Consider the following 23,743-nt stretch of genomic DNA (forward strand, 5'->3'; position numbering starts at 1 on the left):
TCTACCAGATTTCCAGAGGCAATTCCATAACAGTATCAAGGCAAAAAGGGTGGTAGAGGAGTTGTTAGCTTTCTTCTTCTGGTATGGGCTACCCAGAGAGATTCAGCCGGACCAAGGGTCAAACTTTATTGCTAGGTTGTTTAAGGAGGTTATGGATAGCTTAGGTATACAGCACTCTTGGGAGCATAGAATGCAGTTGAAAGGTTTGTTACGGCAGTATGAGGACAAATGTAAGAATTAGATGGGGAGGACTAATGCTGTTGTACATAAATACTGCTCTCTGTGGGCTTAATCCTTTCAAAGCCAGACAAGTCCGGAAGGAGGTGGAGGCAATGCTCAACAACTGAGTTAGAGCGAGTGGAGTTTGCCGATTGTCTTAATTCCCAAACTGGACAAGAGGCAACAATTGTGTGTGGATTATCGGAAGGTCAACGTCATTACAAAATCTGACTTCTATCCAATACCAAGATTGGAGGACTGTGTCAAGAAAGTTGGACAAGCCAGTTACATCGCCAAGTTGGACTTAGTGGTTACTGGCAGATACCTTTACCAGAGACTGCGAAAGAAATTTCTGCATTTGTAACCCCAAATGGGCTATATCAGTCAAAGTGATGCCCTTTGGAATGAAGAACGCATGCACCACCTTCCAAAGACTCATGAACAGAGTTGTGGTTGGGTTAACAAACTATGCAGTCTATTTGGATGATGTAGTGATCTTTAGTAAGTCCTGGAAAGATCACATCTACAGTTGACAGAGCTCTTTGAATGACTATGAAAAGCAAAACTGGTAATAAACTTAAACAAAATTGAATTTGCAAAAGCAGAGGTGACTTTCTTGGGATGTATCATCGGTCATGGAAAGTTGATCCCTCGGAACACAAAGACTAAGGGCATCGAGAAATTTCCATGACCAACCTCTAAGAGGTGCTTCGATTCTTGGGACTAAGTGGATTCTATCGGAAGTTTGTTCCAAACTTCAGCAGTGCAGTGGCACCGTTAATCAATTTGCTGAAGAAGAGCACAAAGTTTTGGTGGACCGAACAATGCTAGGAGCCATTTGACCATTTGAAAGCATTATTAACCACCACACCAGTTTCAGCTACACCAAACCTTTTAAAGTTGCCATTGATGCTAGTGACATTAGAGTTGGAGCTGTACTGCTACAGGAAGATGAGGATGGGATTGAATTGCCAGTTGGTTACTTTTCAAAGAAACTCAATATCCTCCACGATCAAAAAAAAGAACTATCGAGTTTGGTACTGGCCTTGCCTTACAACATTTTAATGTGTAGGTCACGAACAATGTTACATTCTTAGTCTCATATCCTTGTTACATTCTTAGTCTCATATCCTTGTCTTTAGAGTTCCATGTTGTTGCAGTCTTATGCTACAGACTTTTAATTGATATATTGTACATGTTGCAGGTCGTAAGAATGTAATCGCGGATTTAATTGAAATAGTCACCTCTGGCATAGTTCTTTGCCTCTCGAATTTTAACAGATTAAGACGTGAGGTGAACTTTTTCTGTGTAGCTGGTTTAAATTAGCAAAGGGGTTTACCCCCTGTCGTAACACTAAGCATCTGTTCTCAGTGCACTCTGGTTGATTTGGCTAGTTCTCATTAAACTCTTTCTGTCCCCACATTGTAGATTAATGGCAGGTGGAATTTAACCCTGATAAATGTAAGTTAATTCAGTTTGGAATGGGTCAAGGAAGTACTCAATAAATGGCACAACACTAGGAAGCTCAGTGGAATACAGGAATCTTGGGGTGCTTGTTCACGGATCTCTGAAGGTACCAGGATAGGTTAGTAAGGTAGTTGTGACATAGATTAGAAGAGCTGTACAGAACTTTGGTTACACCAGAGCTGGAGAACTGTGTACAGTTCTAGTCACCACACTAAGATGACCAACTTTTGAGTGCTGTTCTTTCATCTACTTCCTAAATTCTCCTTTTTCTACCTGTGTTGTTGGTGCTGGTCTGTACCACAATCTGTTTGCCCTCCCCTTTCAGAATACCCTGGCATGGAGCTCTGCTACTGAGAGTTCCATTAAGTTATTGAACATGTAATATGTTTTGGGTGACAGTGTTCCTTTTGAGTTACACTGTTCACTTCTTGATTTTCACACATCTTTGAGATTTTTCCTAAGTCTTCTACTATGAAAATAACTAATCAAAGTCCCACCATTTTCTTGTATTCAGACTTTCTCTCAAAAGATTAACACCAGCTTTAGTTACTCTCTTCCGCTTTAAATATTTGTAGAAACTTTGTTATCAGAGCCCTCAAATTTAATTGGGACATTTGAAATGATCAGTCAAGAGTGGTGCTGGAAAAGCACAGCAGGTCAGGCAGCATCCGAAGAGCAGGAAAATCGATGTTTCGGGCAAAAGCCCTTAATTTCATAAAGGCGAAAGAAAGTATTCCCGATTATCAGCCTCTTCTAAAGCCTTCTTCCTCACTAACAACCACAGAAATATTTGTTCATTCTCAAATGTTATAATCAGTCTCTAAACCCCTATTTATACCTGAATCACTGACAACTACAAAGAGCCAGGGCATTGCCTTATGGAACACAATACATATTAATAATTAAAATATCAGGCAATAAAGAGGTGGCAGCAATTTAGAATTAATAATCTTGTTTTCACTTACATCAAAAAATGCTCCAGTTATGCCTTTCTCCTGTAAACTGTAAAGCAATGGATTAACAAAACCAAGAGCTGGAAGACCTTTCTGGAACCGGCGATCATTTATGAGGGCCAAGATCCCACTAAAGACTGGGGTTGAGGCCTGCAGAGAAAAACAAAGTTACACAATTCCATTAAATAAAAAGTCATTTGGCAAATTAATTAGCTTTTCAGATCTTCATGAATTCAGTCAATGTAGCAATCCGTAGCAATGATTGAACTCGAAATATGATGAACATGGACCTTGTGGATAAACTTGATCTTTGACTTTCGTGATAATTTTTATATAACAGCTTCCCAAATCTCAATTTACAAGTTTGTCAAAGATAACACCATTGTGGGTCATATCTTAAACAAAGACGAGACAGAGTACAGAAAGGGGTGTAATGGTGTAAACACAACAATCTCTTCCCTCAAAGTCTGCAAAATGAAGAAGGTGGTCATTGACTTTGGGAAGCAGATTGGAGGAACACACTCTGTATGAATGGTGCTGAGGTGGAGATGGTACAGAGTTTCAAGTTCCTAGGAGTAAACATCACTAATCTATCCTGGTCTATCCATATTGTTGCGACAGTCAAGAAAGCACAACAGTGCCTCTATTTTCTCAGAAGGTGAAGGAAATTCAGCATGTCTACAAAGACTCTTACCAGTTTTTATACATGCACCATAGAAAGCATCCTATCTGGATGCTTCACAGTATGGTATGGAAAATGCTCTTCCCACAACCACAAGAAAGTTGTGAATGTAGCCCAATACATCATGCAAACCAGCCTTCCTTCCATTGACTCCATCTCGATGCCTCGGGAAAGTAGCCAACATAATCAAAGACCCCTTCCACTTCAGTTGTACTGTATCCATCCTCTTCTATAAGGCAGAGGATACAAAACTTTGAAAATATTAACAGATTCAGACACACCTTCTTCCTCGCTGTTATCGGACATTTGAATGGATCTCTCATAAATAACTTGATCTTTCTCTGCACCTTCTGTGCAGCTGTAATACAAACTCTGCATTTGGTTTCATGACCATGATGTACTTATGTAAGGTATGATTTGTGTTGCTTGCTATCCAGACAATATTTTTTAAATGTATCTCAGTACATGTGACAATAATAAATCAAATCTTTCCCATCTCACATTTCAAAATGAGCTTGACTTGTGATGCCAGTATAAAGTTTGCATGAAGATAAAATATGAACATGAAGATAATGTTATGAACAATGGCAAATGGAATGAATCCTGAAAAGTGTGAGGTGATATATTTTGGGAGGGCTAGCAAGGCAAGAGAAGACACTATGAATGGGAGCACCTTATGATGTTCAGAGGATCAGAGGGATCTTGGTTGGCATGGGCACAGCTCCTTCAAGGCAACAGGACAAGTAGGCAAAATGATTAAGGAGGCAAATGCCTTTATGAGCAGAGAATTGAGTTTATGATGGAGTAAAGGTATTAGTTAGGCCATAGCTGCAGAACAAAATGCAGTTCTGGTCACCAGACCCTCAGACAGAGTGCAGAGGAGACTCACCAGGACACCTGGGATGGAACAATTAAAATATGAAGACAGACTTGGTAGTTTGGGGTCATTTTCCTTGGAGCAGAGAAGCCTGAGGGGGTGATGGGTGAGCTGCACAAAATTGAGGACATAGGTAGGAAGACATTTTTCCCCCTTAGCACAGGGGTCAATAACCATGGATCATAGATTTAAGACTACGGGTTGAAAGAGGATTTAAGGAAGAAAGTTTTCACCCAGAGAGCAGTGTGTGCCTAGACCCACTGTCTGAAAAGTGTGTTGGAAGCAGAAACCATGAAAAATATTTACAGAAGTATTTCAATGATCATTTGAAGAAATAGAGTATTCAAAGCTAGGGGAAAAGGACTCTCGTATTGCAGTTGTAGTGCCCATAGGTTTGGACCAGGAGGCCCACTTCAAGTCCCACCTGCTTTAGAGGTGAGTAATAATATCTCCGAACAATCTTGATAAAGATTATGGGGCAAGTGAAGTAAAATGGGACGAGAGAGGCGTTTGTTCACCAGCATGGACATGCTGTAAAACTGTGTAACTCTACATAGAGTCAGAGATGTATAGCACAGAAACAGACCCTTCAGTCCAACTCGTCCATGCTGACCAGATATTTCTAACCTAATCTAGTCCCATTTGCTAGTACTTGGCCCATTTCCCTCTACATCTTTCCTATTCATATACCCATCAAGATGCCTTTTTAAGTGTTGAACTGTACCAGCTTCCACACTTCCTCTGGCAGCTCATTCCATACATGCACGACCTACTGCGTGAAAACGTTGCCCCTGAGGTCCCCTTTTATAACTTCTCCCTCTCACCCTAACCTATGCCCATTAGTTCCCACCCCAGGAAAAAATACTTTTTCTATTTATTCTATCTATGCCCCTCAAGATTTTGTAAATCTCTACGGTCACCCTTTAGCTTCCGACGCTCCAGGGAAAACAACCCCAGCCTATTCAGTGTTTCCCTGTAGCTCAAATGCTCCAACCCTGGCAAAGTCCTTGTAAATCCTTTCTGAACCCTTTCAAGTTTCACAACATCCTTCTGATAGGAAGGAGACCAGAACTGCATGCAATATTCCAAAAGTGGCCTAACCAACATCCTGTACAGCCGCAACATGACCTCCTAACTCCTATACATCTGGAAATTTGTTTTTTTAATCTGTTTTATGAAAATGTTGCCTTACGTGGTCACTGTGCTTTTCTATCCAGGTTCAAAATAGAGAAGCACAATGCTGATGAGGAGTTCTGAACTTTCTGCATAAATTCCCTACTAGCCTCATCCCAACATCGCAGTTGCAACGTGACTGCCCTCTCCCATTCACTGATCTTCCAGTTGAATTTCCAATTGTTTGATGTGATCCATTGAGTCCTAGGGTAATTTAAAGATATTTTCCCCATAACTCCCAGTGAACTAAGACTAGAAAAATAAAATAAGCCTGTGCATAATGGGGCCTCATGCACAACCTCAACTGCTCACATACAATTGTGGGTTTGGAAAGAGGTTCTTTGCAGAGTGTAAAATAAATTAACTTACTGACGTCCCAGAAATCCATGGAATTGGGATTAGGTTGCTTACAATCCAGTAGTTATCGGATAGAGCTGCTACATCAGGATAGGCACGGCCACTAACATTATAGTATGTAGCTGGGGGAAGTGATTTCATCCTTCTGAGGTAAGAATTCACAGCAGCAGCCTGTAAAATTAATTTGAATATTACCCATCATTTATTTGCAACTATATAACAGATCTATTTATATCATTTCAAGAGAAATGTAGATTTTTAAAACTGATTCACACCTTGTAATGAACACTATATCTTTGAGATAATTGGGTATTTTATCCTGAGTTTGTTTTGAGAACTGGTTAATAAAATTAATCATTGGACTCTTTGGTCTCCAATGCATGACTGCTCATTGGCAAAAGTGCAATGATGAAAATTCAAGTTCAAAACATTTCATATCCCTGATATTTGTCTCAGTGTTGTAGAAAAGATGTTGTGAAACTTGAAAGGGTTCGGAAAAGATTTACAAAGGATGTTGCTAGGGTTGGCAGATCTGAGCTACCGAGAGAAACTGAATAGGCTGGGGCTGTTTTTCCTGGAATGTCAGAGGTTGAGGAGTGACTTCCAAAACGTTTATAAAATCATCAAAGATTGAGGAAAAGACCTTGACTATTCATCCTGAAGGCACAGGTTTAAGGTGAAAGATTTAAGAGATCCAAGCGACAACTTTTTCCACACAGAGGGCAGTGCATGTGCAGAATGAGCTTCTAGATGTGGTAGTAGAGGCTGGTACAATTACATTTAAAAAGCATCTGGATGAGTATATAAATAAGAATGGTTTTGAGGGATATAGGCAAATGCTGGCAAATGGGATTAGATTAATAATATGCAGTTGCCATAGATGAGTTGGACCAAAGGGTCTGTCTCCATGCTGTATAACTGTGACTCCCATGGTTGAACAACATGCATATGTTGAACATTCAAGAAGCAAAAGACACATTGGGGTGAATTTTCTCAGCACCTGAACAACATGGGCAAGGGTGAATCAGTTGGGAAACTATGGGAAGATCAGAAAAACAAGGTTGTTGACATTAAGAAAACAGAATCGGATATTACATTCAAGTTTTAAATGGGGAGATGAGAACCTCATTCATGAATGGTGACAGGTCTATTTGCATGCATTAGTACCTGATCTCATGAAATTTCTGTGCACTTAACTATTCTGCCATGGGCTGCACAGAAAAAAAACAAGCAGCACCAATTCCGGTTATGAAAGTCAAGTTGTGTACCTAGCGACTCCAGGTCATGAGTTGCTCCCTGGGACAGCAGACCCTCAAACTTCAGTTCATGCTCTGTGCACATACAATGCCTATTTACACACATGACCTGGAACGCTGCTGCCAGGACATTGTGCATGCAGGGACAAATACCCAGCTCACAGATTAGACCAGCTGCATCTCCGAGCTCTTCACTTTATCTCTTAGTGGTCACGGTGTAGATTAAGCACCCCAGCCCCAAGTATTCCCAACCATATATGTAAACATCCATGACTCAATGACTATGACTCTTACAGTGTTTAGGCTTTATTTGAGAGGCACAAGCAATGTCTTTCAGCCTGAAAAGACTCACTTTAGTTGCCAAAGTAACAATGATGTTCCAAGATCCCAGATGCAGCACAAGGTGCAGAAACAGCTCACTTCACATCTGAAACCATAAAACATCTGCACCATTATCCCATATAGCCTTTCTTGAACTGGAGGCAGGTGAGGGGTCCTAATTATTGCTGCCACATCATTATCCTGTCTGACATGCTGCCTACAATGGGTTAACTTCCTGTATCTATTTGAGTGCAGTTGTTGTGGGTAGGTTTGTCAGTGCAATCCAAATTCCCAGCTCGGCAAACATACCCACAACAACTACAACTGGCACCTGAGCTACATATCTTTACATGAACCTATTTTGGGTGAATCTAAGTCTGCATCATGTGGGAATAGAAAGCCATCTTCAGTAAAAGAAAACCAACAAGGTATACTTAACTGATAGTCTGGCATCTTAAACACATTACTGAATCCACCACCACTGATGTAATCTGTGACCTCCAATGTAATTTGAAAGGGATTCTTGAAAGACGTTCCTCCCACAGTTGTGACATATGGACTGAAAGAAGTTTAGTAATTGGTTACGGCTGGGCAGCACATACAATAAGCATATTTATTCCAATGGCATTTTCTATGATATGATCTTTTTCTGAAAGTTTTAATAACTTCAACAATTAGTGACCTTAAAGTGATGCCTTCTGCATGGATATAACTGACGAAAATAAAGGTTAGAAGTTACATAATAAATGGTTACACAACTGAATAAAACAATGTGCAGTGATCCTCAACTGACTGATCATATCATCTTGCCTAAAGACTGTATTAACTATCAGAGCAAGTAGTGACAGTAGGGGGTGTCACAGCACTTGAAACGTTAATTCTGCTTTCTGTCCACAGGTGCTGTCAGACCTGCTGGGTTCTTCCAGCAATTTCTGTTTTTGATTCAAATAGTCAAAATTTGTATTTCTTAGTACTATTTTACAATATTGGCTGCATTCTTCAATATTCCTGTAACCCCCAGCACTCACCTGCTTTGATTTTGAGGTAGACTTAAGCCTAACTTTCCATATCTCACTTATTCATATTTGATGGCAGCCTGTTTAAATGTTCAAATCAGGTTAATTATACCACCTCAAATCAATGTTCAGCAACAAAGGGCAAGCTATAACAAGCACTGAACTGACTAACCAGTTGGGGGATGGAAATAGGAGCTTGACTACACAAAGATTTTCTGTCTCATTCTTGTGCCTCTGTGGTGGGTAACTACCACCACTCTGCACCCCCCCCCCCCCCCCCAGCTGAATTAGAAATGATTTGAGACTTTATTTTGGCTTTGGGTTGGTGCCTTAATCACTCTGGCTGCCAATTGAAAAATTTTTCCTGATATTTCCTCCTGGCTTTCCTACTCTAGTTTCTTCTGATTTAGTCATGACATGCCAGCCCCTTCCACTGGGTTTCTGGCTGTGTCGTGCTGTAACCAATAATTAGGTCAGGTTGCAGGGGGATGAATCTTATCAATGTTGGTTCCCTTAGTGTGGGCAAACATTTCACCTCTGACATGTTCCACACTGGCAAGCTAAGCAATGGAAATTGTGAACAACAATATTGATCTATGCTTTTCCGTGCCCTGGACTGCCAGTGCACTGTTTCTGATCTTTACAAATTCTAGTTTGGCATATTAGAATTCACAGTTAGTTCTTCAATAAACATATTAGGTCAGAATAAACTCAGCATTTCAAGCTTTACCTAGAACGTTAATGAATGAATTAAATTATTGCTGGAGAACAATTATGGATTTTGAAATGATAAATATAATTTCAAGTGTCACTTGTGGTTCAGGAAAAGTAAAATGAATATTTATGAGCTATAAAACTCATGCGTTTTAATGATGCAAAGCAAGTAGCTTACTGAATATTACCTACCCCCCCCATTAGGAAGCTGCAGTGTATTGGGACATTACCTAGATGCAGGAAAGCTTGGTCTGAAGGTATTTATTCCTCTTCGAACTTCTCTGCAGCCTGCACCATCATCACCTGTCCATAAGGCAAATGAGTGTTAAAATTTAACTGGCATCACGCCTTTCATGAGCTTTTACAACTGAAAGTTTAAAGTTTAGCAACTTTCACCTTAATTTTAATTTATCTGTCTCAGTTAATCATATTATAGGTCATCCCTTCATTTGCAATTCAGTTGACACTTTACTCACACCATGTAACACTTTTGATTACCTGCAGAGACTTATTATTCAGACTGTCAACATTACAACCACACCCTCTGTGTGACCTTTTGATCTCTCTGCCAATAAATTATGTGCCTGTGTTCTTCTCTTTACTCCACCTGATGAAGAAGCAGAACTCCGAAAGCTTGTGGTTTCAAATAAACCTATTGGACTATAACTTGATGTCATATGACATGTTTAAGCTAATCGAATTCCCTTCTACTTCACCAACCAAGTATCGAATAATGTGACAACAACACAGTAGTTAACATGGTACCAATGAACTACAAGTAGGAGCAGGCCATTCAGTTCTTTAAGCCTACTGTAACATTTGATAAAATCATGGGTGATCTGATTGTGGCCTCAGTTCCACTTTCCAGTATATTCTTGATATGATTCAACACGAATGTCAGTCAAGAATGTAACTACTGCTGCTTTAAAAATAGGAGAGTTCCACAGACAGATGATCCTCAGAGAAAATGTTTCCTCATCTCCATCATAAATAGGAGACCCCTTATTTTTAAACTGTTTTCTAAGTTTAGTCTCTCCCATAAAGGGAAACATCCTTTCAAGATCCACCGTCAAGATGACAGCTCAGTACCACCTTTGAGGTCAAATAGGCATGGACAATGCTCAACCAGCAATGCCCACTTCCTTTGAATGAATAAAGTTCTTTCAGGATCTTATTTGCTTCAATAAGATAATCTCTTATTCTTCTAAGCTACAATGGCTACAGATTCAACCTGTCTAACTTTTCCAAAAGATAATCCCTTTATCCCAGGAATCAGTTAAGTTAACCTTCTCCAAGCAGCTTCTAAACCACTTATCTTTTCTTAAATACAGAGACCAAAACTGTACATAGCACCTTAGATGTGATCCCATCAATCAATCTGTAGCAAAACATCCTACTTTCAAATTCTATTCCTCTTGCAGTAAAGTACCATTTGCTATTTGTCTCCCAGTCTCAGGTCACCCACATCTCTCTGTACGTCAGAGTTCTGCAAGTTGTGTTGAATTTTTAGAAAAGACACTCTTGATTCCAAGTTCGTGTATATCATGTGAAGACACAAGTGGAAAGAAAAACTCACTTTAGAAGCTATTTCATACAAAATTTAAAACACTTACCAGAAGCAAAGAGTAATGTGAGTCCACGGACACCTGACTTCATGAACTCCGTGTTGATTCGGTCCAAATACGCCAAAGATAGACTGTCCTCATCATCTCCATAACTGACAGAGTGGACCCATGGAATTGATGACATGTTACTCAGTAGCATCATCCAATCTAGAAAGGGTTCCTGGGATTCATGTCTTCCTGCAGAGATCAACAATATTTAATCTACTTTTTCCTTGCAACTATTCTGATAAACATTGGGATAAAATTATGAAGAAATTGTTTAATTTAGAGCAGGGAGAATTTAAGACAATCAAAACACTTTCTGATTAGCCAACCAATTGTTCTGGAGTACATATAAATGAAAGGGAACTGACTCATGTTGCAATCTTCTTGAACATACCAAATCTTAAACCCTCAAAAGTGAATGGTGGTCAGAGTCACACGACAGTAATTTCCAACTACAAACTTCAATCTGCCAACACACATGAACCTGCACGGCATTAAAATGTAGTCACATAACCTGGAGTAAGTTGCTGTTTTCAAAAGCACAGTTGTGTGCTGTCCCTTGAGACTATTGCTTTACATAAGAACTCAGCCAAAGTGTCATCACAGTAACTTGCATTTCTTAGCAGGAGGTTGAATAGGTCAGCATTAAAAGGAGGTTAACTTAACTGAACTGAACTTCACTCAAACATTTGACTCTGCATATACACATCACTTGCCCAGAACAGATGACATTCACGGCATCTAACAAGGTTTTTCGGATTGTCCAGCTGCCATGTTACAAAACCATTCTGAATCATGTGTGTGGTTGGGGAAGTAGTTCTTTGGAAACTTACAAATTTCAGAAGTACTGCCTAACTTAGGATGCTGAATAAGCTTAGTTCCTTCAAACCACTGGCTGACTCAGTAGTCTCAGTAGTAATGCAAGCTCAGCTCCCAATCCTCAGGTCATTATCCCATCCCATCTCTAACTGATTCAGCAACGTCAAGTCACTCCAATCTGGGCCTGTTTCCAATGCTTATCTACTCTTAAGATACAGAATGTTCTCTGTTTCAATTACTTTCCGCTGAAAACAATATTTTAAAAGCCACGAATTACTCTCCACAAACTTAGTGAAATTGTTGTGGTAAATATTGAACAGTATTTCAGCAAGTATATTTTCCTTCCAGAAGAAAGGAGGCTTACGGTGTCCTCTTTTTACGGATTCACTCTAATCAATGGACAATGATAAAGGATAAAGGTCAAAATTTCTAAAATGATTTGTTATGCACGCAGCTTGGCTGCTTCAGGAGTTTACGAAATTCATAATTACATATTTAGCCAAAATGTTTAAAGTGAATGCTATTTCCACATTGGACTTTACATATTACCCAACTTATAACAAATGCACGTGAACTTTACCATGTGACCAACTACTGATTTAACCAGCATCATAAGCTGTGTAAAAGCAGAAATATCTTGAAGCTTCATTAGATTTAAAGAAAAACAAAACTGAGTTGGCTCATGCTTGGTTGAGGATTTTCTGAAACATAAAATGTCTCACAAGTGCAGGCTTATAGTTTGGCTAATCCTTCATGCAAGTGGTTACAAAGATATACCTAGAAATGCAATCAAAACCCACCTGTATTACTGAAGACCCAGGTATTTATGTTTGCACCAGCACTCATAATGTACTCCACATCCAAGCTGGCTTCCAAACCTGCCTTTATACCGCCCTGGGAGCCAATCACTTTACTCACTTTATTGTGGTGCACAAAGCTGCTACCAAATAATGTCATAAACTCTGAGAGATCCATCTGGTGGAAATATTGCTCCAGGAACTAAAGGATAAAACAATTGATCCAAATAATTCATAGGAACAGAATTCAGTTCAGTAAATCTGCCATGTATCATGTTTATCATAGTTGAATACCATTTCACTTTAATGAAAATGCATGTTGCTCAATAAAGGAAATATCTGATTTTATTTTCCAGACCAATCAAACATCAAAGAAATAAATGTACAAAATAACATGCTTAGGTCATTAGATTATTCATTAGCATTTCTATCCTGTTCAATTCAGATCGATTTGGCTCCAAGGTCCTATGGGGCCTTGCTCTACCAATGAAAATTCCCGAATCCAGTCCCCCTGACCACGTCGGTCATGTATCTAAGTGATCTTTGAATCCCTGATCTCTGTTTGCTAAATCAATGTTCCTCCCCATCAACAGCACATTTTTGGTTTCTGTTTATAAATTTATTTTTTTCCTATTTGGTGTATGCCCTTTCAGTATGGTAATGTTTCTCAATGATAATGTCATTTGAAACCTTATGTGGTGGTTTTCCTTAGGAGGCACAATGTATATTTCTTTGAACAAAATACTATTTCAACTAACAGACAACAAAGATATTGAAAGTCCAGTTTACCAGTGGGTTTGATATGGTCAGACTAACAGCATTACCTGTGCCACAGCTTGACTGCTATTCTTGTGAGACCCAACAGCACTTGCAGTAAGGTTATAACGTTTCCTTAGGACAGCTGGTGTCACGCCCAAGTGAAAGTCTGCTTCTATATTCTGGCTAGCTTTCCACGCCTTGCTTATCACAGTCTTTTTCGGAGGGAATCGATGTACACCTCCAACTAAAACAAGTACAATTTTTAAAAAAAAGAATAATTTATGAATAAAGCAATATTTCCCACTAACTTCCCCATTCTTTTGGACAAGTTACTGCATTAAGGTGGCTGTATAAATGCCAGATGTTATGGAAGCAGGCCTGCTGTAAAGATTGAAAAGTGAACTTAGTGGACAGACAGGTGTAGAATCGAGGAAAGATTGTGCAGGCTAGGGCATACCAGAGCCTGGAATTAAAGCAAGGCATGTGCTAAGTAGGTGCTAAGTAGTGTCCAAGTAAGGAATCACAATTCAGGTTAGTACTGTGGTACTTCAGGATATTTCACAGTGGCTAATCATAGAGGATGATTATTAGACAATTGCATGTAGCAGATGTGCCTCAAAATTACTGCATACTTTGGAACAGTGAAAGACATACAAACTTAAAGATGAACTGGGAGAAGCATATATGAAAGTAATATAGATTTATGATAGAAATCTGAAGTACGATTAAACTTATGAACAATAATAAACAAATTACTGTTCCATAAAATTTTAATTACATCTTTATCGAATAGGTAGAGTGAGAAAAGAAATAGAATTGTGAAAATGTGTACAAAAGATCCTTCCTCAACTAGTCTTTTCTAGTCTACTGACAGAGAAGTGTGTGCTGCTGTGCTGAATATGAACAATTGAAAAAAAAAATCAGATCAGTGAGCTAATATTGGGGGAGAAGCAACAAGAATTGGAAATAGAATATAAGTTAGGCTTAAGATAGTTTTTTAAAAATCAGTGGACTCATGCAGAGTTATCATAGGTAAAGCTGAAGGGGAAATCAGAACCTGAAGATTACAAAAGGTGCAGAATAAAAACACTAAATTAAAAAAGTTAGACACTACTGATTTTAGAATGCCACTGATCATCAATTTATAGATTTGATTATAAATCTGCAGAGGTATTTAATAAATAGATGCTTCACATTTTTATTAGCAAAAAGAAGGTAATGGTGAATTCAAAATGAAAATGAGATGAATGACATTGTGAATGGATAAGAGGAAAAGTTAAGTTTTCGACTCTACCCTTTGGGAAGAGGACTTCCATATCTTAAATCAGAAACTCTGCCTCTGTGAATTTGTCAGTAGCACTTTGGTTTGAAATTTCCTGAATCTGACAGCTGACTGGCTTAAAATAAAACATCTGTTCTACTATAACAATTAGCCGGCCAGGTACAGGATAGAATGACTTGTACTGTATCTGAGGTATTTCATTTATCCACAACATTATCCAAAAGTTACTATTTTATTAGCTCACCAAAATCAATGTGTTCAGCAACTTCTTCAGCAACCTCATACTTAACTGGAGATCTTATCAAAATGTGACGGCCATTGGTGTACCGATTAAATTCTGATCCAGGTAAAAGCTTTTCAGCAGTGCTGAAATACAGATTGAGAAACAGAATAATTCCATAACTTCACTCAGAAACAGTTCTTGACCTGCAAAACCAAATTTTTGTGAAGTTTAATAACAGGAAAACCAATTAAATGTTTAGCTCCCACTGGTTCATGTAATCTCAGTTCAATTATTTCCCTACATATTTGGTGTTCAACTCAACCTGATCTAATCTTCCTATTCAAATGTGAATCAAAGACTTAAGAGCTACAACCTTGGGAGCATTTTCAATTGTGCCCTTTATTATGCTGCTACAAAAACACTAAATTATCAGAAAGAGAAGAGAATAGTCACGCATTAGCAAATGTCTAAAACCACAGGAACTCCAATTAATAATGAATTAGGGGATGAACTGAACACCCTGTCATACATTATGGAGGGGGAAGAGTTACCTGGATATTTTGTTTCAAAAGGTGGTCACACACTTTGGATAATGCTGTCCAATTCTATTTGTATTGTGATGATGCGGTCACTTTCAAAAGGTTATTTTGTCCTTTTTTTTTAAGAAGAGAAGTCATAAAGGCAGAGATGCTGAAAAGTCTAGTTTAAAAATGGTCAAGGAATGGCCAATTCTCCCAGTTCAGGTTTTTCCTAATTTGCTTTTAGCTGTAGCAGTCACAAGATGTTGGAGTCCAGCAGAGTTGCACGCTGCAGTAAAGGATTCCCCTGACTTTCTCTGAAATCTCTCTCTGGATGTTGTTGCCTCCTGCCTGTAAGATTCTGTGTTTGATTTTACCATTTTGCCAAGGGATGTTTTTATGGATGTTACTGTATTGGAGCAGTTAATTAGTAATACTTACTGTATCAGGTCGGCTAAGTTTTCCAATAGTTACGTTATTCTAAAGTCCGCTTTCTTTAATTCGTGTTTCAACTGTAGTCTTTAAATAAATTCTGTTTTCCTTAAAGCTGAGTGGTTTGATCAGTTGGATCACATCTGGAACACCCACTTCACATCTCCCTTTTATAATAAGAAAATGTTAGGGTCTAGGCTACCTTCTTAAAATAAGTTGAGGGGGTCTGGCCTGGTCCACAACAGTATTAAGGAACAGGAAGAAGGCTGTAACAACAAGCAAGACAAGTAAAGGGTAGAGAATATAAGCATGCAAGGGCCTGAGCTCTGAAAATTACCTGTCAAGTTTGAGGTGATTGGTTGTGCGAGAAAAAGCAAGGTCTGTAAGGGTGCAGAGGAGATTTACTAGGATGTTGTCTGGTATGGAAGGAATGTCTTACGAGGAAAGGCTGAGGGCCTTGAGGCTGTTTTCGTTAGAGAGAAGAAGGTTGAGAGGTGACTTAATAGAGACATACAAGATAATCAAAGGGTTAGATAGGGTGGACAGGGAGAGCCTTTTTCCAAGTATGGGGACGGCAAACATGAGGGGACACAACTTTAAAGTGAGGGGAGATAGGTATAAGACATATGTCAGAGGTAGTTTCTTTACTCAGAGAGTAGTAAGGGAATGGAATGCTTTGCCTGCAATGGTAGTGAATTCACCAAGTTTAAGTGCATTTAAGTCGTCATTGGACAGGCATATGGACGTACATGGAATAGTGTAGGTGGGATGGGCTTCAGATTAGTATGACAGGGCGGTGCAACATCGAGGGCCAAAGGGCCTGTACTGCGCTGTAATGTTCTATGAAAAGCAACAGACTGATCAGGGCACCTGGATTGAGGACTGAAGTTCTCTCTAAGCTGCACCGAGGGACCACATCTGCCAGTGTTGCTGGCATAGTCACTTCTTGTTTCTCAAGTCACTGCTGCACAGATACCTCTGAGGCTGAATTAGAAGGAAAATACTTCAGAGCATCTTCAAGCAGGTGAATAAAATGTTTGGGGAGTAGATTAGAGGACAGTATAGTGAGGGGGCTAAAACTGTTTTGTGCAACCAGTTGTATGATATTACCCACCCTTTGCCAGAGTTTGGAGCATTGGTTCAGGGCTGGACAGGAGCTCAGACTGGGATGAGAAGGATCCAGTTGTGATGGTTCAAGTAGGCACAACATAAGCAGGACTGAGAAAGAGATTCTGCTTAGTCAGTATGAGGCACCAAATTGAAGAGCAGGATCTTGAGGGTAATGATCTCTGGAATGTGAAATGAATATGTAGCTGAAAGGCTGTTGTGGGAGAATGGGGTTCTAGTTCATGAGACACTAGCATAAATGTTGGGTAAAGTAGGGGCAGTACCTGAGCTGTGCTAGGCCCAGTTTTCTAGCACACTACTAGGGAAGTAAACAAAGCCTTAAATTAAATAATGGGGGTGAGGGATCGAGTTTGGAAAGAGAGAGAGCAAATCAAGGACAGGAAAGCACAATGGGAAGAGATCACAGAATGGCCGGAGAGACAGAATATCTCAAGCGTCAAGTCTGGATGTTGTGAAGATACCAAAAACACAAAAAAGTTTAAAGGCTCTGTATATAAATGTGTATAGGAGTCATAGCAAAGTAAATAAGTTGAAGGTGCACATTAAAGTAAGGTGCACAATGATCCAATAACCATTACAGAGATGCTGCTGCATAATGATAAGAGTTAGTTTTTGAATATCAATCGGTTTTTAAAATTCAAAAAGAATATGAAGCTACATAAAGGTGGACGGGTAGCACTCAAGAATGGCATTGCTGCTAAAGTTAGAGGCGACCTTTGTTCAAGAGATAAGGTTTGGTTAGATTTGAGGAATACTAGCAGAGATAAGCCACTAATGGATATAGTCTATAGGCCCCTAAATGTAACTACAATGTAGAATGAATTACACAAGGAGAAATAGTGTGTTCTTGTAATAAATGGATGGTAATAATTGTATGTGATTTTAATCCATATATGAATTGAAAATTCAGATTGGCAACGGCAGCCTGCTAAAGAGTTAATAGGACGCTTCTAACATAGTCTCTTAGAGCAGCATGCTCTGGAACCAACTAGAGAGCAGATTATACCAGATCCAGTATTGGGAAATGTGACAGGATTAATTAATGGGCGAAGGCACACTTAGGTAGCAGTGACTACAATATGATTGAATTTTATATCAATTATGAAATAGAGATTAGATTGAAGACTAAAATTTTACACTTAAATAAGCGCAAGTGTGAGAGCATGAAAACTGAGCTAGCCTGAAGTGAACCAGGATACGAAGCTGGGGTATAGATCAATAGTGAAGCTGTAGAGACATTAGATTAGATTAGATTACTCAGTGTGGAAACAGGCCCTTTGGCCCAACAAGTCCACACCGACCCTCCGAAAAGCAACCCACCCAGACCCACTCCCCTTCACCTAACAGGCAATTTAGCATAACCAAGTCACCTAACCTGTACATCTTTGGACTGTGGGAGGAAACCCACGCAGACACAGGGAGAATGTGCAAACTCCACATAGACAGTTGCCTGAGGCGGGAATTGAACCCGGGTCTCTGGTGCTGTGAGGCAGCATTGCTAACCACTGTGCCGCCCGTAAACATTTAAGGGCATATTTCAGAAAGCTCATGTTATGAAGCTGTAGGTGTACTGTAGCTTTAAGGGAGCTGAAATTTCTGGCTAGAATAGTGTTCTGAACAAGATAACAATGTAACATTTGGTCAAACAACTAGCTAAGAGTTATGTTGCCTGGATACAAAAATAAATTCAGCCAATCATTTTAAATTATGCCCAAAGACACCAAACTCTAATCAAGCTCGAATTTAGTATTTTGACAATATTAAAACCAATGAAACGATCCGATGTTTTGGGGTATAAATGTCAGACATTTTGAACTGTTACCCAGAGCGGCAAAGAGCACCAACAAAAACAAAACAATACAGACTGCCTGCCGAAATCCTCTTATAAAAGGTACCTATATCTATCAAAGACCCGTGAAGCAGAATCCCTAAGAAGAAAAGACAACAGAGCAAAGTCTATACAGGACACTCCGCTAAGCTGTCTGGTTTTGAAACGTGTTTTTTTTTGTAGATTGTAATCAGGATTTTTTTTAAAAATCGGACCAGTCTTGTAGAGGGGGAGGTAAAAGATAGGTTTAAGAGAAAGGAGTTGTAAATAGTTGTTAGTTAATATTCTCTGTTAGACTTAAAGAATAAAATTCTTAAAGTTTTACTTTAAATAGTGACTTTGGAGATTTTTGTTTGCCTCTCGAATTTTAACAATTTACTACACGAGATGAATCTGGTCTGTCTTGCTGGATTAAACTGGCAGAAGGGTTTACCCCGTGTCATAACACTCAGAACAAGTGTACATTTATTATGAAGAAAAGAAAATGAATAGAAGGGTCTACCATTTGTGGTGATTATAAGAAGTTAAGCAGATCATTAAACTTAAGGAACTTTTATATCTTTGCACAAAAATGACTGGCAGGTCAGATGTTTGGTCAGAATATAAAAAGCAGAGGATGACTAAAAGATTAATAAGGAGAACAAAATTAAAATATGAGGGGATGCTAACTAAACATGTAAAAATAGACAGCAATAGTTTCTACAGGTATTTTAAAAGAAGAATAAGTAAAGTGAGTGTTGGTCTTCCAGAGAATGAGATTGAAGAGGTAACACTAGACAATAAGGAAATGGAAGATGAGATGAAGAAATATTTTGCTTCAGTCTTAACCACAGAACTTAAAATAAACATTCCAGTAATAGTTGTCAATTGGGAGCTGAAAGGGAGAGAGAAACTGGTGAAATTACAATACAATTACACTAGAGTGATACTGAACAAACTGATGACAAGTGCCCACGTCCCAATGTTCACTCTAGAGTTTCAAACGAGCAAGCTAGTTATATAATTTGTTGGTGTTAACTTTTCAAAATTTGCTAGATTCTGGAAAGATTCATCAAACTGCAAAGTAAAAAATATAATTCCTGCATTCAATAAGGGAGAGAGGGTCGCAGAAAGCGGGAAATGAAAGGCAACTGAACTGGACTTTAGTCCTGGGGAATTTGTTAGAATTGATTATTCAAGAGGTTACAGCTGGGCATTTAGAAAAGCTCAAAGTAATCAGGAACAGTCAGCACGGTTTTGTGGAAGAGACTTAAGTTCACCTATTTGCTTGAGTTCTTTGAATGAGTAATGTGCAATATGGGTAAAGGGGATGTTGGCTGACATACTGTACTCTGATTTCCAGAAAGCATTTGAGAAGACATTACATAAAAGATATTTGTGCTAAACAGGATCTCATGGTGTCGGGGGTAGCATGCTGGCATGGAGACAGGATTGGCTGGCTGGCTGGCAGAAAACAAAATGTGCATAAACAGATCTTTTTTCCTGAACTGGTAGGAAGTGAAAAAAAAGTGTATGAGTGAAATAGAGAATGAATTCTGTGATGTAGAGGATTCTAGGTGTTTGACTGCATGAGTCACAAAATGCTAGTATGCACACATAGCACATAAAGAAGGCTAAAGCAGTTCTACTCTTTAACAGGAGAGGAATTAAACATAGAATACGTTATGCTTCAGTTAAACAGGGCATTGGTGAGCCCACATTTCAATTATCGTGTATTGTTTTAGTCACCCTATTGAAAGGAGGATGTAAATGTGTTGGTGGTGTTTCAGAGGGGGTTTACTAAATTGATACCTAATCCTGCATTCATTGGAGTTTAGCAGAACAAGTGGTCACTTGATTGAAGTATATATATTCCTAAATAGGCTTGTCAAGGTAAGCACAGAAAGGATCATTCATCTTGTAAGTGCATCCAGAATTTGAGAGCATTGTTTAAAAATGAGAGATTGCCCTTATGGCAGAGAGAAGAGGAATTTTTTGATTTAGAAAGTCCTGTGAGTTTGCAACTCTATACATTCGGAAATGGTGGAAGCAATGACATTGCATATTCTCAAGGCAGAAGTAGATAGATTCTTGGTAGCTAAGAAAATGAAAAGTTACCGGGGTAGAGAAAATTTGAAATTCAAACCACAAACAGATCAGTCATAATCTTATTGAATGGCTGAGGAAACACGAGGAACTGAATGCTGCATTTATACAAATAATTGGTATGTTTCTATGTCCTTATCATTATGCTAGCCCCTCCAGTCTTGCCCAATTGTCTTTAGGAATATTCCACATCCCATTCTGGTCCTTTTCCTTAACTAGTTTATTCCGAGCTTACTCCTTGGGAGTCTTCTTTTCAGTCACTCCACTCTTAAATGTTTGGAATGTGTCCCCAAAACATTTTGTCTTCCTACCTTTGGTGCTTCCTTCAGCGAACACTGTGTATAGGAGCTACTACTTTAATTTTTGTACCACTTTCTCAGCATTCCCTCTTTCCCATGTAACTATACAGAGATATTAATTTTATATACTGGAGTGTTTAATTAGCAACTAAACTTGAAATGTCACAAGAATTCTGGCAATGGATTATTGGGACTCACAAAGAAAAGTGACTTCTTTCAAGTTGATATAACCCTGTTATGTGGGTCTGTGCTGTTTCCAAGACTTTTCTCAGTCTCTTGTAAGGGACAAAATTTCTGACCGCCCTTTACAAAGCGAGTGACTAGCTGTTGACTGGGACACCCTATGCTAGGAGTGTCACTTTTCCTGTTACTCAAAATGTGTTGCTGATGCAACCAGTCAACGAATGAAATAGAGGCAGCTTGACCTCCACTACAGTGTACATGGGTGCCAACAGGGAGGTCCAGACTAGGAAAACAATATCCATTATTTCCTTTCATAAAAACATCATTGCATTGTAATCTCAGGGGACCAGAAGGTCAACTTCCAGGGTCAGTAAGGTGATCTGGACACATGCTACCTCTTCTCCATCTAAGAATGGTACAGTCAGAATCACATTGATGAACGATGTAAAAAAAATGTTTACAGAAAACTAATAAATCTCCCTTTATGGATCCTGTCAACTCTGGCTTGAGAGCACCATTGATATAATTCTAAAATAATTGCTGTTTTCATGACTTGAGGAATTTTGAAGCCATTGCATTTTGGACAAAAAGCCAACTTATGAGATGCACATGAGCAGATCAAGTTGAACCAAAAAAGAAATTGCAGCACTGGAGACTGGGATTTACTGAATTGTGTCCATGAGTATAACTTACTTAAACTTCTTTTTAAAAAAATGCTTCTGTACCTTAAGATAGTTTTCAGTTATAACCTACACTGTCCATCGCTCTCAATAATGCAGAACACTGAACAAACATTTTCCTTTCTTAATAGTTTAGTATGAGACCCCATAAAAGTTAGGTTTTTATAAATTGTAAACATTCCGCAACTCAGATTTGTTTTCACCTGGCAGACATGAAACATCTCAAGAAATCCAAGGTCTGGATGGTGGAGCAGTTTTGTACATCATGGTTTTTAAGCCACGTCCACACAGTTTTCAGAGTCTCTTCTGAAGGTCGAATCAGACTCGATAACTCATCCAAGGTGAGGTATTTACCTAGAAAATAGTGAGACTCAGTTTATAATTGCAATTACATACTTCTCAAAAAAGGGTCAGAAGGTGCAAGGATTGTTATCACATTTAAAAGAAAAGTTACAACTTTTAAGTCAGAATTAGTCATGTATTCACATTTGAAATTCTTCTAGAAGGAGTCTCGTTAAGTAAGATAAAATACTGAAACACTATAAATAAAACAAATGGAAATCCGAAGTTCAAATTAGAAATGTTGGAAAATATTGTTTTTGGGAAGTTATTAACCCCATTTTAATTAATCCATCCATTTCCTCTTTCCTGGTAACTTTTCATTTTTTTGGCTAACAAGAATCTATCTACCTCTGCCTTGAGAATATTCAACGCCATTGCTTCCACCTGTCTCACGCCAGCACCACGTTCACAATTCAACATCAACATTTTCCTCAGATGATGATGGCTAACACGAGGGGACACAGCTTTAAATTGAGGGGTGATAGATATAGGACAGATGTCAGAGGTAGTTTCTTTACTCAGAGAATAGTAGGGGCGTGGAACACACTGCCTGCAACAGTTGTAGACTCACCAATTTTATAGGCATTTAAGTGGTCATTGGATAGGCATATGGATGAGAAAGGAATTGTATAGGTTAGATGGGCTTTGGATTGGTCCCACAGGTTGGAGCAACATCAAGGGCCGGCGAGCCTGTACTACGCTGTAACATTCTATGTTCTATCTAATTTCTGAAATGATTCTGGGCTTTTTGCTCTGTTACTCTATTTGCTTATTCAACATATGATGAAAAAGTTCTTAATATCAGCCCTAAATTTAACTTTTAGCAGCTGAAGTACATGTGCTTCCTTTTCCTGCATTGTACATAGCAGTTGAATGTCTTGCTTATTTCTTACTAACTAGGAAGTTCAAGGTTTGACACAATGATATCTATTCAGTTCTCCTTCTGACCTTTATTTTACGTTTTTGATAAATTCAATATTTTGGACAACAGTAAAATACTGCAGATGTTAGAAATCTGAAGTAAACACAATGCTGGAGAAACTCAGCCAGTCTTGCAGCATTTGTTCAGACTTCTGAAGAAGTTACACTGACTCTATGGAAGATATAGACTGTAGGGAAATAGACGGTGACATCTTGCAAAATGACCAGATTACAGAGGAGGAAGTGCTGGATGTCTTGAAACAGGTAAAGGTGGATAAATTCCAGGACCTTATCAGGAGTAACCTAGAACTCTATGGGAAGCTAGAGACGTGATTGCTGGGCCTCTTGCTGAGATACTTGTATCATCGATAGTCACAGGTGAGGTGCCAGAAGACTGAAGGTGGGCTAACGCAGTGCCACTATTTAAGAAGGGTGGTAAGGACAAGCCAGGGAACTATAGACCAGTGAGCCTGATGTCGGTAGTGGGCAGGTTGTTGGAGGGGATCCTGAGGGACAGGATGTACATGTATTTGGAAAGGCAAGGCCTGATTAGGGATAGTCAACATGGCTTTGTGCATGGGAAATCATGTCTCACAAACTTGATTGAGTTTTTTGAAGAAGTAACAAAGAGGATTGATGAGGGCAGAGCGGTAGATGTAGTCTATATGGACTTCAGTAAGGCGTTCGACAAGGTTCCCCATGTGAGACTGATTAGCAAGGTTAGATCTTATGGAATACAGGGAGAACTAGCCATTTAGATACAGAACTGGCTCATAGGTAGAAAACAGAGGGTGGTGGTGGA

The 23,743-nt window shown here is 39.0% G+C and overlaps 1 protein-coding gene across 1 annotated transcript in view; it reads right to left on the bottom strand.

Annotated features, from left to right (window-relative positions):
• Nucleotides 1-23,743, bottom strand: part of tpp1 (tripeptidyl peptidase I) — a 34,501-nt gene that overhangs the window by 5,096 nt on the left and 5,662 nt on the right. The window contains exons 4-12 of the mRNA XM_043697333.2: nucleotides 21,882-22,032; nucleotides 14,547-14,668; nucleotides 13,086-13,264; nucleotides 12,265-12,463; nucleotides 10,649-10,837; nucleotides 9,266-9,338; nucleotides 7,744-7,864; nucleotides 5,741-5,899; nucleotides 2,652-2,789 (exon numbers count right to left, since the gene is read on the bottom strand). Coding sequence (XP_043553268.2) covers nucleotides 2,652-2,789; nucleotides 5,741-5,899; nucleotides 7,744-7,864; nucleotides 9,266-9,338; nucleotides 10,649-10,837; nucleotides 12,265-12,463; nucleotides 13,086-13,264; nucleotides 14,547-14,668; nucleotides 21,882-22,032 — 1,331 coding nt within the window. The remainder of the gene's footprint in view (nucleotides 1-2,651; nucleotides 2,790-5,740; nucleotides 5,900-7,743; nucleotides 7,865-9,265; nucleotides 9,339-10,648; nucleotides 10,838-12,264; nucleotides 12,464-13,085; nucleotides 13,265-14,546; nucleotides 14,669-21,881; nucleotides 22,033-23,743) is intronic.

Source organism: Chiloscyllium plagiosum, unplaced genomic scaffold, assembly GCF_037043375.1.
Source record: "Chiloscyllium plagiosum isolate Xiang-an unplaced genomic scaffold, Cpla_swu_hap1 HiC_scaffold_8, whole genome shotgun sequence".
Taxonomy (NCBI): domain Eukaryota; kingdom Metazoa; phylum Chordata; class Chondrichthyes; order Orectolobiformes; family Hemiscylliidae; genus Chiloscyllium; species Chiloscyllium plagiosum.